Raw genomic sequence first — 14,977 nt, forward strand, 5'->3', positions numbered from 1 at the left:
GGCCCACTCTCCTTCTTCGCCATTAAATCGTACAAGTAGCCCAGGACGGGGCTTGAAACGCGCGCCCTATCTGCCGCACTTTGGCCCGGCTGTCGGCGTGTTGTAACTCTATCTTTCACACGTACCGGGGCCTCTGTGTGCGTGCGTCTTCTGGGATAAACACACCCGCGCGGCGGTCCTCGCGGGGGAAACCGTGCGTCTGGAGCACGGTCACCACGTGTTGCCACTGCGAACGGTGCCAGCCTGAGAAAGATTGGCCGAGGGAGCCGAGGAGTGGACGAACGAACGGATTCCAGCGAGTTGTTGCTCGCTAGATGGGGGAGGGAGGTAGTTGGGAGGAGGGCGATCGAGTCGTTGGGTGCTGTGGGTGCTCTGGGACTTGGTAGTCTTGCGATGGTGGGTGGGAAAAGAATAGAAATCTAGTGAAGACGGTATAAGGTAAACTATATTCGGAGTGTCATGATCCTGGAGCTTAAATTACGTGAAATGGACGAGAAAGCAGAAACGACGAGACGAAAGGTGAAGCCTAAGAGATCGATGCAACGGACAGCAAGATGGCAGTATGTAATAGCTGCAGAGTGAAATTGCGCCTGCAGGACGCTGCAGCCATGCGACATCCCTAAAGAAAGAACGAAATGCAGAGGAAAGACGAAGGGCCAGGGGGGGGGGTGAGATACTAAAAAAGACACCGACGAAGGAGGATAGAGATTGACCTACACCGAAACACTCCTCGAGCATGGAAAAATAAAGGAGACAGAAGGAACCCGGCAGTCATAAAGAATGAAAGACAAACAGAAATAGAGAGCAAGGGAGAGGGAAGAGGCTAGGTCTCTTTCTCCCGGCATCTCTCAGTAGCAGGGTTAAGGGGCCAGAAGGTTATTTAGGTGACGGCGCTGGGGTTGCACTTGATTCGTCTAACACGTGTTGAAGCTGTTAGAAGTCGATCGACTTTATACCCACTGCTCTTTGCATTCGAGCTGCGCCTTCCTCTCTCTCTCTCTCTCTCTCTCTCTCTCTCTCTCTCTCTCTCTCTCTCTCTCTCTCTCTCTCTCTCTGCAATTATCTCAGCCACTTCTTCCAACTGTTCCTCGGATCTAATCAACTCCAGCATGCAATTAATAACCTCCCCGGGACATTTCCCCTTCGAAAACTTCTTGCAAGCTTCTCTAAAAGACTGCCCGAAGCCACCAGCGCCTCTCCTCGCAGAATCCTCGGCTCCGTTCGAACAGAACGTCCGTAGCGGCTCCATAAAATTCAAATGCACAGCAACGAATTCGAAAGGCGACAGAAAATCCTCGATATTTCATCCTCGGGACAGCCGTAAAACCAGCGAGCCGTGAAAAAGGCGTCCGTTAGCGTGGCGAGACTAACGAAAGGACGACGGAGGAGCGGACGGCGATGAAAGTCGCCTTGGTCCAGGAGATGAGCTCCCGGACGAGGGAGAATTAAACGAATATCGGACGGCTCCCTATCGTAACGGCTGTTTAGGGGGCTGCAGGAGATTGGAAGCTCGACGGTGCACCGTGCAGACGCGGTTTTATGGTTTTCCCGCGAGCTGCGAGCGGCCATTCCCCGCAGTCTGCCTCTCCTTATCCCGGCCAGACAGCCGTAAAGTTTCTTGGGTAATAAAGCACCTGCGTACCCTGCAGCCGTGTCCATATAAAATTCATTACCACCGACGGATATTTAGAAGCGTTATGTCATCATTCCTGGCTACCGTTCCCAGCGTTCCTTGTCCAGTGGCTGCTTGCAAAACGCCTGGCCTTCGTTCTCTTATTCTTCTCATTGAAGTAATTGAATAGATTTTGTGTGAACGAATAGAAGAGCGTCTTTCTTCGAGCTCGAGAGGGTCTTCGAGAGATCTGGTGGCTCGCGAAGCCCACTTAATGAACCGCGAACTGATTTACAGACTTTAGACGCGCGAGACTCCACGCAAGGGTGTAATCTGGATTTTGAATTGCTTGTAAAGGTGTCTTTCTCTCTTTCGCCCGTCACCACTAGAGTGGCAGCCTCCTCCAAGTGCTTCGAGCTGTTTAAGCAGGCTTGAGTGTTGCTTCAGTGCGCAGCCATTAATTCGTACAGTAGGTACAGACGTACTAAGAAACTGATTGATCTAAGCACGATCAAACTGTATCTCAAGCTGAATTTTATCCGGAAAGCTCGTGGCGTATATGTACACTCATCAACGACACAGAAGGCAGTAAATTATGCCTGCAGTTCTTTCCCTCAAATGGACCACAACAGTTTCCCCAGCGAGCAGCGAACAGCTCCAGTTAAACACGCTGCGGCTCGCGAGACGTGAAACTCGAGTTATTCTCATTAGTGTCCCTCCTCGATGGTTCGTTATCACGGAATGAATACAAGGGTAGCGAGCAGTCCGCGTATCTCGTTCCGTTTCTAAACGAGCCCTGACGATCATCTTAGAACGATCGAGTCTTCAATCAAAGGGCAAGAAACAGCGGGGAAAAAGGAGGAACCAGCGGCTTTCCTTACGAAAAGAAGTGGAGGCCAGCGTGGAAGTGGGGCAGCCGTCTCGCGGCCAGACGGAACGATCGTAAAGCCCCGCTCAGACTCTAATAACCCGGCCTCGAATCAATCCCAACGCGGAAATAAAGATAAAGTCTCGATCGCAGATAAACGTCGGGACGACGTAAAATATCTGCCACCCCGGCCGCGCCGCCCTCTCGCCGAAGGCGCGGGGGAACAGCGAGCGAAACGCTCGGAGCGGACCGGAGAAGGAGATTGGAGGGCAGACGTATAGGTTTATGGGTTTCCGCGAGCAGGCCGCGGCCATTCCGCGCGTCTGGAGCACTGCTGCCCTCCCCGTGTCGCGGGGGTGGTCCGGGCTGTAAAAATTTTACTGCGAATTGTCTGCAGACCCGAGCAACCCGCTCCGCGTTACGACCGGGAAAAATAGGAAACCTACGGAAAAACTCGTCTGGGTCAGGTTTCTCACCCCTTCTGCTGCGCAACCCCGCTCTAGTCAGCGTTCGCTGGACGCTGTCGCCTACCTGTTCAACGATTCTATTTGAGGGTTCGTAATACAGTAATTCCCCGTTATCAGTCCGTTTTTTTTTCCTCCCGTTGACAGTCCGGTCCCCACCATTTCTTGGAAGCCTGCGGACGAGAGTGAGAGAACCGGACAACGAGCGAGAGGAAAGGAAAGAGTCGACACAGCCACTGGTCGCGCGGAATCATTGTAGTCTACGAAGTTGAGGGTTTTGAGAGGAATTTAGTTTTCAGGTGAAAAACGATTTAAGTCTCAAGAACTTTGCATAGCTTGAATGTACGTTCAGTTCTCCAAGTTTAGTGTTCTGTATCTCGTTTGCTACCCGTGGTTCGCTGACCAGGGATTTTTCCGAAATAGCTGGCCCGGCAGGAGGGGGATGAGGGTCAGAAGTCACGTAAATTCCAGGCGATCGGTTATCGGGCCAACAGCGTCCCCCGAACGAGGGAAACCGAGGCGACAAGGGAGAAGAACCGCCAATTCGGGGCCAACTGTTGAATTTTATCACTCCCCGACTGCCACCCCCTTCCGTCGCCCTTGGTGTTTCGTCCAGAGGCGAGAGGGACACGGGAGAGGGGGCTGGTTAACGTGACACAGACCACATGTGGCCTGTTCGCCACCCCCGCTGCCTCTCTCTCTCTCCCTCTCTCTTTCTCCCCGTTTCTCGGCTTCTAGGCCTAGCCGACGAAAAAAGCCACGGAAAGCGATACGGCCGTGACACCCTGTGGGAACACATGTGTGTTTTAGATATCTGGGAACGAAGGGGGAGGAGTGGCAGGTCTTCGAACCGAGATAATCCATTGAACCCAGGGCACAGCTTGGGAGGCGTGAGTTTCCTTGGGGAAGGTGGACTTTCATTTCTGTGAGCGAAGATTGTCGGATGTTTTGTAAAGTTCATCACAGAGGTACCTTCATCAGTCGAACCACGAAATTTTGAAATTAATTTTTGAAGGGCGCGAAGGTTTGCGCGGGAAGGGTTGGAAAACCTCGCAACTCTTCGGGCAAATGGAGATTTCCCTATATTGGCAGGCGCCCTTTATCTTCAACGAAATAGAAGTCTCCTTAGCAATAACTCATCGTAGATTCCCTGAATCACACATTTCATTCACCGCCCTCAGTTCTTCATGTTTTCTATTACTCCTCATGTACCATTCGTTTGATTCATTCTCTTGGCAAGCACGCCGCTCTATCAATCTTCTTAACATCCACTGAGCCATTCTCTCCTTAACCTACCCCTCCCCCTTGTGCATTAATGCGGACGTCATTCGTCATACCTCGATAGCAACGTTTAATCTTCTGAAAAACCAACAGCATTCCACTCGGTGTCTTTGAATCGAAGAATCCAGGCTATCCGTGTCGATCAGCATCTGTACCATCGTCGATAGTTCGCTTTGATATTCCAGAAAAATAAAGGAACGCTCGCGACCCGCACCCTTTCGTTCACTATGGCCACGTGTACCGGTAACCCTTGAAGAAGCAGAGTTTTGTCAGCTGCCAGCAATTTATCAGGACCCTTTCCAGTCTGCTAGAAGCTGGAGACCTTGGTCGATCAGAGCTCTCGTTCTGTCACGAGTCGAAACCCGACGCCCTGTTCACCCTGTTCAATCTCAGCTCGTTCTGGGAATCGGTGGTCTATCGGGACCCACCAGATCGTCGTCCCTGACTTCTGTCATTAGCGCTAGACTATAAGTCATTAAGATGACGACGAATGGGACGGTCAGGTTCTTCTCAGCTCATCGTACTGCCTGACTGCTGGGGATTCTCTAAGAACTCACTTGAAACCTATTCTCCTCGGTGCACGTGCAGGATGTCTGAGAGTTCGGGGATGCAAAAGGAAACTTGCTAGTGTTTCTGAATGAGAAAAGTGTTGTACTCAGATATTTATTCCACTCTGTAGTTCCAACTTCAGTAGCTACTTGATCTCTAGCTCGAATCATAAACTGCTAAAAACTAAATAAATGGTCAAATATTCGTTTTTATCAAGTGAAATAATTTTTATTAGGTACTCTTATATCTGCACTGTAAGCACCCAAAAGGTGATTTTTATCAGTTTATTAGTTCAACAGTTATAATTTTTGGAAAAATAGTAAACACTATATTTCAAAGAGCTGTAACATCCACAATTTCTGACATTTCGAAAAATCCTTCGAGATATGTTTATATACCCCTAAAGACTACAAAATATCCAAGTTGCACCAAAATCCGAAACGTTACTCCGAAAACTGTCCGACTTCGCGTGGAATGACCCTGTCAGAAGAATGCACAAAAGGGCTCATCGAGCCACGTCGAGCCCCTGTTCACGCTATATGCGTCCAGTTGCAGCATCGAATGCAACCAGACAAATTCGTCGCGACAGTGCTCGAGGCTGGTTCGAGAAGCGTCGATCTTCGGTAGATAGTTAAGCACGAGAGGCCCTTCAGGGGGCATTAAGAATTAAGCAGTCCTTTTCAAACATCTCTCTGACCCATCAGCCGGCGAGGCCCAACGTGCATGCACTTTGCTAAGCGCCTGCGAGAAAACGGAGCTCCGAGTTTTTTATAGGGCGATCGTTTCACCGACAGCGACTTTTTCGAGGATCTCCATGGACCCTCGGGACACCGCGAAGGGGCTTGTCGGTGACTGAAAGAAGTGGAGCAGGTATCGATTAAAAATGAAGAGCACATAGACGACCGCGAAAGAGCAACTGCGTGAAAGTGGAGGCTAAAAGAATGGATCCTGAGCACTGCCGGCAGATTCATTAGGGAAGCTGGATCTAGTTAAAAGCCTAGGCTTTATAGAACAGAAGATACATTTAGGGTTAACAAGTACCAACAGCAGAACAGCGGGGTTGGGAATGGGGACTTAAATCTTGGGCTTCGTGTAGTTTCACTTTAAGGAGCGCATTTACAAAGATTTAATAGTCATCAGAGATCCATTTGCAGAAGTTCCAGGCTCTGGTTCTTAGTTCAGCTGAACAAGTCTTCGCAGTTGCACTCTGCTGTGACTGAGAATTGTAGTACGGTGTATTTCAACTCGGCTCGGGCGATAGAATGCTTAAATCCCCTGTGGTTGGGGGACAGAGTACTACAGCCATAGTATCCCCTGCTTGTCGTAAGAGGCGACTAAAAGGGGTCGGAGCTGTGTCGAGCGAGTGATCTTTAATCTTTCCTGAAGAAAAACCGTGCCTCACCCGAGTACGCTGACCACTAAAGAACTCTGTGGGCGAAATTTTTACGAGGGTCTTCGTGGAGTTCTTGTGGCGTTGGTGACCGGGGGTGCTGCGGGGGTGGTGACGTTAACCGTGAAAGATTGACAAGAATCGAACGGGGGCTGCTCGGGCGATTCGAGGTTGGATCGATGCGCGTGCTGTTGACGACGCTGCGAGAGAAGCTGAAGTAAACTCGATGGGTTAATTTCTAATTACTTAATTCGAGTTTGGGAATCAAGGGACTTGATTAAGCTTAATTCCGTGGACGTTCGCTGGCGAGTTATGTTTAGAAGTCGGTTCGAAGGTGTCAGAAACAATTTCAGATGCTCGTATATAAATTACCATGGGTGGTAAAATTCTGAAGGGATGAAATCAACCCTTACACTTTAGATATAAGAATCGTTCAGTCCGTTATGCTCTATCGCGCTACCAAAATAAAAATAAAGTTGTATTAAAACAACGAAGAAACAGGAGAACTTTAAGGGCTGATTTCACCCTGTATTTCACCTCCAATATTCTCAATGTTCACACATAGTTTTGTTAAAATCAGGATTTTCGGATTGGGAATGTTTCCTCGTGAGTCGAAACGTCGTACACCAGCAACCCTCCACGTGTTTCGTGCAGGGGAATTAAAAAATTAAGTATCACAGATTAAAAAGTTCACCGTTTAATTCCACGGCCGGCCGTGGATGAACGATAGGCTGAGCGGTTGTTTCGCGTTAATGAAGGAGACATCGTTCTCGCTGGGAGGAGAGCGAAACACGTAAATGAGGGAGGCAGAGGAAAGGGAGAACGGAGCATATCATGTTGCACGGTAGTCGAGTCTTTAGCGAAATGAAATCTGGGATGCAGCTCGCGAAGGAATTCCCAAAGTTCTCCGCTTTTCTACCCGGGGAAAGCTGCACGCAGCCGACCAACAATTTCCATCGTCATTGCATCACAGATAAACGAGTCCACCCCCCAACAGGATCATACTTTCCCTCCGCGAAACCACCCCGCAAATCGTCCAAACATTCGTCACCCACGGCGCAAGGGGCTTGCCAAAACATCTCGCCTGAATCTCGAGCACCTCGGTGCTTTACTGGCAGTCGTTCCCCGTGCAGAAGCCACCCTCGTCGCATTACCATCCTCCGCGGGAAGAATTCGCTTTAACGAAGCCAGGCCACGGCGTATCGTGCCAAAAGTCGTAGGCAGCGTTGCGACGCGATCGCGCGCGAAAGAATCGTCGCGTCCTTCGAAGGAAAACAGTGGGTTGTAGAGGGGTGGTTTAGGAAATAACGACAGATAAAGGAAGAGGGGGATGACGTCACGACGGGCGTCCGTTGGGCTAGGTCGCGACGCTGCCTCCGAGGCGCCCCCGTCGCCTCTCTCCGTCTCCCTCGCGTTCCTCGCCACGGAACGGCCAACCCACCCCGTTCGCGTCCTCCTCCCTCCACCGCGCGCTTCCTCCAACCCCCCAAGCATCTAGCAGCTCCTCCACCCTCGGCCGTCGTGCCGAAAAAAGCAAGGCTCGCAGAAAGGACGCCCGGCGTCGTGGCGCTCTTTGGCTGATCAATACACGCCGCCTCGTACGCGGACGGACGGTCACGCATGTGCACGGTGTGGGCCCCTCTTTCTCAACCATCCCCCGCACCCTTAGCCGCTCCTCGTCCTCGGTGTGTCTCTCTTTTTACCCTCGATTTTTCTCCCTTTCCCTCCTGGCCACCCACTTTTCCCAGCGTCTCTCCACCCCCCGTCTCCTTCTTCCCCCGTCCCCCGTTGCAGCTTCTTCATCGTCCTCTTTTTTGTCCTTCCTCCCCCCGTTCGATCCCTCCGGTCCCCTCTGTCTCTGTACCCCCGGCGCCTCCCTCCACACGCTCCGCTCTGTGGTGGACACGGCGGACGCGCGACTATTCTTCCATCGAGCGCTTTATTTGGGGGTGGAATCGCCGCTCGTCTTCCAGGGGGTGCGTTCGGCAAAACGGCGAGGAGAATTCGTGTCCTCGGGGAACCAGGGGTTGATAGCGATACTCTAGTTACAACGTTCGAGATCTGACTTCGTCTCGTCGCGTTGAAACTGGAGGAACTTTGATTAGGGGAGAGATGGGACAAAAGTAACACTTTTTACATTTGGCCTAGCCTGCAATTATCTTTTATAGATATAAAAATGAAAATTGTGCCTTAAGATACTATGTTTCTTGGTCTATCATTTGAGCCCAGATTCAGCCTTAAGTGATAAGTAGTTAAAAAGTTATGGCAGTTTTCCGCAGCGACTGTCGTTGTTACTTTTGTCCTGCAGGGGTAGGACGAAACTAACATACCGTGAGGACGAAAATAACACTAATTATTTTGAGGAGAATTAAGTAAAAACACTTCGTCCAACGCAAAATAGGATTTTTTATTATAAAAAAAAACGATAGAAAGAAATATTTAAATAAATATATTTTAAGTAACGATAAAAACAAATAAATTTTAAATAACGACAGGTGGAAAGCATAAGCTTCGAACATTTCTTTGATATTGTGTATTTAGTTAAATGATAGGTATTAAATTTCACCTAATCGGAATTAAAATTATGACACATGTAGTGAAGATCACCAATGCTGCAGTCTTCGTGGGTCTAACCCTTAAAATCTAGACATTTGGGATGACTCTCTCTCGAACAGCTTTCACTGAAAGGGTCCAATCAAACCAGTCATAGACAATCATTGTCATCTGAAAAATTCCTATCCTGTATGCTATTTTGCTCGCCCATGTAACATGTTACTTTCATCCCCGTAGCGACGTGTTACTTTCGTCCCCAACCATGTTTTTCAGAATAGAACTATTATAACATACAAACTATACAAGACTTGTTAAAATCAAATACAGAAACTTATAAAGACATTATCGAAGAACGCTCTAGCAAATAATTGGTTTAATATCTATAGTTTAACTTTGAATATTAAAAAAAAAAAAAAAATAGGAGAAACTTACCTGAATGATTTAAATAATAAGTTTAGCTTGCCCGATTCGTGTTACTGCCCAGCGTCACTCAGTACAATAAAAGAGACACTATACACATGTAACTGTGTAAAGCAAACGTTTTCGAAATGTTTATGGAAGGGGGCAGAAGGCGTGTTACTTTCATGACTCCGTTACGTTTGTCCCCGCTCTCCTCTACCTATCTTCTTATCCACCCTCACTTTTCATCGTACTATTTATCTTTCAATCTGCGCGAGACCTCTTCCTACAGGGTCCCCATCGCCTTCTTCTTACACCCACCGCCCGTACCGCCTCTCCACCTTCCTCCACTCTCTCCCACTCTGTCCACCCCCTACGTTTCTATTTTTCCACCCCCTCGGGCGCAGCAGCCGCGCTTCTCCTTCCCGGAGGCTGGCCGATTTTTTCCTCCCGTTTCCTCGGCTCTGCTATTTTTTTTTTGCACCTTTTCTGCCTCCCCCGGACGGTCGGTTCGACGTCCCCCTCCCGCCACCGCCGCGGCCCAGGCAGCCCGGTGCGCCCTCCCGCTACCCTTCTCTCTTCTTCTTCGTGCACCCTTTCTTGCTCCCCCTCGACATCCATCTCTTTCCCTCTCGGTTACTCCCTCCGCCTCGTTTCCCGTTTCTCTTCGCTCCAACCACCCCGGCCGCCACTCTCCTCCACCTCTTTCCATCCTTGTGATTTTTTTCCCCGGGCACCCTCCGACGCCGGGCGTCGGCGTCCTTTTGCTATCGGGACGCTCTCTCGACTATCGGCCCGACCACCTACACCGACGTACGGCGGCAGAGGGGTGGGCCGGGGCCGACGGAGGGAGGGCGGCTGGGTGGCTGCAGCGCCTGGATGCGAGCTAAAATGTATTTTTTTTCCCTCCTTTCTTTATCTTCCCTTCGAGCTGCTCGTGGTAGGTTGGATTACCAATCCGGGGATCGTGGAGCACGTTTTTCCCGGTTTTTTCCTCCACCTTTTCGCTTTTTCCATCCACCTCTCCTCCTCGCTCCCTCCTTCTACTCTGCACCCTTGTTCGCCTGGATGTAAGGGCTGGATCGACGGGAGCCATCACGGTCGCGTTTCCAGCTCGATAAAAATTATCGACTCGATTTTTTGAACCGCCCCTGCCACGGCGTTTACGAAGAACAAGGGTTTTAAACGGGAAAGAGGGTGGATTAGAGGACGACGAAGAAGGGGTGAGCAGGATGATACGTCGCAGAAAGAAGCGCCCTCGAGGGGGTGGTGTGTAGGGTCTGTTGATCGCCGATGACGTCTCCATGGAGAAGTTTGCTTAGAATGTATGGGACGTGGTTGGAGGGGCGTTTTCTTGGAAACTGCGGATAATGAGATCCAAGGGGAACGTCTGATTTTTGGGATGGATGCCCCGAGACCGAACTGCGTCGCGGTGCGTATTCTTGTTCCCAATATCACTTGGGAAACAGATTTCACTCGTCTCCGGAGGCACTTTGGCAGATTGGGTTGCGCAGAAACGAAAATGGGGGTTAAACTATGAATATATATTCCATCGGGAGCGCGGCCTGTCGAGGCTTCCTTTTAAGGGCGTGTTACGTGGTCAGCGATCCCTTGTGCGTTGTAATTTCAGAAGCGGCGGAATTGTTTACCACTTGCACTCCGATTGCGTACCTACCGAGATTCGGTGCGTCGCGTGGAGGGTGCGTTTCGGCCGACAACCCTTGCAAATGTCATAGAAATGTCAAGGGATGACATTAGTCGGTCGCGAGGCTAGGCTTCGGGATCGAAGCTCTTCAATTATTCGTCCTTCTCATTAGGGAATCCAGTTTTAAGCGTCACGCGACCGATCACGATACGTCTGCTGGCAGACAAGCGGATTTCAGGGGTGATAGACCTTCTGCTCGAAAACCGTCTCTTTCCTCGAGCCAAGCTCCCTAACGTGTTACCTCCCGTGGTTTCTTAAGGGGTCATGCTAAGTTAGGAGGCCGAAAAAAGGGTGGTCTTTGGAATTTTTTTACTCAAAAACTATAACACATTTCTCAAAAAAACTTTTTTCCTTTTAAGGGTTGCATCTAGTACCGTGCATCGTAATTTTGTTATTTAAAAATATTTATCAATAACTAAGTTATTGTCCATCACTCGAAGGTTCTGTAAAAAAATGCTTCTACGGTGACACTGCTGCTCAAAAGCCGATCATGTAAAATAAAAAATTCAAAAGAATTTTCTTATTATATTATATTATCTAGTATTTGAACGAAGGATTTTTTTATCCGATGCTTAGTTTTCTTTTAATTGACGAAAATCAGACACGATTTATGATAACAATTTTAAACTTTTACTTTAAACATCAGCCATTTTTTGCCAAATCAATATTTCGAAAAATCCTTCCTTCAAATACTAGATAATATAATATAATAAGTAAATTCTTTTGAATTTTTTATTTTAGACGATCGACTTTCGAGCAGCAGTGGTCACCGCAGAAGCCTTTTTTTTAGAGAATTTTCGCGTGATGGACAATAACTTAGTTATTGATAAATATTTTTAAATAACAAAATTACGATGCACGGTACTAGATGCAATCCTTAAAATGAAAAAAGATTTTAAGAGAAACGTGTTATAGCTTTTGAGTAAAAAATTTCTAAATACCACCTATTTTTCGGCCTCCTGACTGAGCACGACACCTTAAATATAAATTGCAAGCGAATTCCAATCATCCCTCGCACATTTCTCCTCTGTGGAAGTGGTAGTTTCGACACGAATTTTAATGAATCTCTGTTCCCAATAATATTTCGGAAATTTGAGAAACCAAGGCATCGTTGAGCAGCTTCGATCGAATGCCTACTTGAGGTTCAGCAAGCAGGCAAGGCGAAGGGAATATCGTGCCTGACAGTTCGTTTCCATGAAACCACCCTCGAATTGCACGCGACATCCAAAGGGACGTCCTCCGTCTGGGCTTGCTTGAGAGGGCGCTGACCACCCTCGCTCGAAAAATGCATATCCCTTCTGCAGGTTCTCGGACTTTCTCACAAGGAATCGGATCGTTTCACGAGCCACCTGTAGAGCGACAGATGAAAGCATCGCCCTTTCGACGCCTTATGGTGTCCCTTCGCTTGGTCTCTGCGTCGGCTCTGCTCCCTTCACTTTACGGGAGCGTAAAATTCGACCCTCCTTGCGGCCGTCCTATCGATTCTTTCGCACGGAACTGAGACGATCGTTCAATCCACTCGAGCGTTCTCCGTGAACATCAGATTATCCTTAACCACGAAAGTGTTCGGCAAACGAACGAACGAACGAAAAGCCTGACTGCTTTCACTTAGATATCAAAATTAAGAAGCTGATCCTTGAGACTAGAATTGGAGTAGCGGTAGATTCAGCGCAAACCTTCCACCCTTAAGGATTCTTTCAGATGAGGTGGAATTTCTTCCACGCACACCGAAAGAAACAATAGTAAACATAGAAGCGGCATAGTAATTTCAGCGATCGTTTTCTTGGTCGCTCGCGAGGCATCACCCCCTCAAGCTTACGACGAAAATAGACCGCCCCCGCGCCTCCCTTTTCACATTCCAAGTCCTCGGATGAGGATGCGTGACCACACACAAGTTCCTCCGACTTACGGAGGGTCGACGGAGGGTGGCGACGGGTTCGTCTGCGGTTTAGGAGGTCATGCGAAGGGAAACCGGGTCATCCCTTAGTGTCTCCAGCGTTCACTGCGTCCTGCACCTCTCGCGCGTATTCCGTTCCAGAGCCGGGGGTGGACACGCCTCGCGTTATGGGGGCGCGGTGGAGACGGCAATTAGTGCGACGCCAAGTGATTTACCAGAGAACAAATTCGAAAGATTGGGGGAACACGCGAGCTTATTTTTAACAGGAAACAGCTCCAGAGGGATGAGAAAGCTGGAGATTTATTCTGTGGTGTTTATTATTAGAAGTGACTGAAGTGCGTTCTGCTTTCTTACTCTGTTGTTAGTTTCCAAGAAAACACCCCTAATACCATCAATTTCTTCCCTTAAAAGTCGCTTGCAACTCAGCCACAAAGAAATCTTAAGCAACTTCTCTAAGGAGTAATTACGATCGTAGTTTCACCCCGAAGCACTCCTGTCTCCGATATCCTCAGCTTCCCCGGGATCTCGAGTATCGCAACTACGCAATTCAGACCACCCCTCGAGGCCACGTAGCCGCGTAACAACTTATATCGGGAAACACGGTACAGGGGTTGGATTGTTTATCTCCGTGGAAGGCCGAGTGATGCCCAAGGTCGCAGGCCAGGCCCTCCACCCTCGTCTGTGTTGTGTCTAGACGGTGCTTCTCACCCGTCGCCACCCCCTTGCCATTGTCGGCCCTCTCTGCCACCTCCGGCAGCCGTCACTTCGACTGCTAGCTTCTAAACCCTCGACCTCTCGCCTCCAACCCCTTGCAACACAGCCATTGATCACTTTTCTAGCCACTGATATGCGGTCGCTTGCAAAATTAATTGCTTTAAAACTTAAAAATGGAACCATAGTTTTAACTCTTAGCAGAAACGTTGAATGGGGTGGTTTTATTTTATATTTGTAAAAGTTTGATGAAGAGAGGAGGGTAAAGTTAACGGATAGGGATGATCGTTTTCGCGAGAAGTCTAACAGTGCCCTGTTCTCCTTGTTTCAGCAATGCAACCCCCACGACAAGGAGAGCGACTATTGGGGCGGCGGACGGGGCGCGAAACAAGGTTACGAGGTGAGCCAGCCGGTTGCACATATTTTACCCGAATTGCTGAAATTCTCGCCTCCCCGGTGCTAATTCTACTTAGTGAAGCGCAGCACTTTCTGTTGCAGGCGAAAATGAACGCGGACCACGGCCAGCTGCAGAAGGGTGAGTTTTGCCTCCTTGCGCCAATTCCCCACTTTTTCGCTTAATCGCCGAAATTTCGCGGCTAGTCGGGCCCCGTAATTCGCCCGGCTCGAGTTCCTCCGCCGACCTCCTCTCCAGCGAAACGCTTTCGGCCGTTGAATAAACGTCGATCGAGCGCCGTGCAAATATTAGCACTCAATATTCGATAGCGCGACAGTATTCGCGAATATCGGGGTAACTGGGGTGCACTGCGACGCGGTTGGGGCAAATTTTTTATATCGCGGAAACCGGGCTTCCAGTTCATTGCAAGGGTGTTGGAGATACTGGTGTGCAAATGCAAAGCTCCACACTCTTTCTACACAAAGAAAGATCAGATCGAATGAATTTCTCAACTACACCTTAAATTCAATCATCATTCGTCGCTCATCATCGTCCACTCACCCACGGTAGTATAATATACACTCGGGATGCTGGACAGACGAAGAGCGAGGAGTTGATCGCGTAAACTGTTTGCTCGTCCGCCTCTGCGCTTAGCCAGACGGTCGTGGGTCCGCAAGGTGATTTCGCCATGCGAATGGGAAGTTTATTATTAGATAATATAACAGCCGAGAGACCTTTGACTGTCCAGAGCCAAGGCAGAGGGAGACAGAGAGGCGGAGAGAAAGGGAGAGAGAGGCCCTGGAGGTGACGCACGCTGCGTGTAAACAGTTGGTAAGGCCCCGTGTTCGCTGCCCGAAGAAACCGGTTGTGACTTTGCATCCGTGACGTAAGATCGTCGATTAGGATCGAAGCAGGAGGGGGCAGGTTGAGGCCAGGCAAAAAACACGTGTGAACGCGAATTTATCATTCCCTGTCCCCGCACGCTCCTTTATTTTTCACCTGTTACACGACCACCGCGAACGCTCCCCCGCTTCCGTTTGGGCCCGCTGGGTCCTTCGCCCCTTCCTGGTCCCTTCCTAACGCGGGCCAGGCCGCTGGACCCGAGGAATCGGTGTCCGCAGGTCGCTGCGCTTCGCGCACTAATTTCAGGCAGT

General features: G+C 49.4%; 1 protein-coding gene across 2 annotated transcripts in view; it reads left to right on the forward strand.

Moving 5' to 3' along the window:
* The window catches only part of LOC143375414 (zinc finger protein rotund), a 173,844-nt gene that overhangs the window by 81,957 nt on the left and 76,910 nt on the right, over positions 1–14,977 (forward strand). For both annotated transcript variants that reach the window (XM_076824470.1, XM_076824471.1), the window contains exons 3-4: positions 13,761–13,829; positions 13,913–13,964. In XM_076824470.1, coding sequence (XP_076680585.1) covers positions 13,761–13,829; positions 13,913–13,964 — 121 coding nt within the window. The remainder of the gene's footprint in view (positions 1–13,760; positions 13,830–13,912; positions 13,965–14,977) is intronic.

The sequence above is a fragment of the Andrena cerasifolii genome, chromosome 12 (assembly GCF_050908995.1).
Source record: "Andrena cerasifolii isolate SP2316 chromosome 12, iyAndCera1_principal, whole genome shotgun sequence".
Taxonomy (NCBI): domain Eukaryota; kingdom Metazoa; phylum Arthropoda; class Insecta; order Hymenoptera; family Andrenidae; genus Andrena; species Andrena cerasifolii.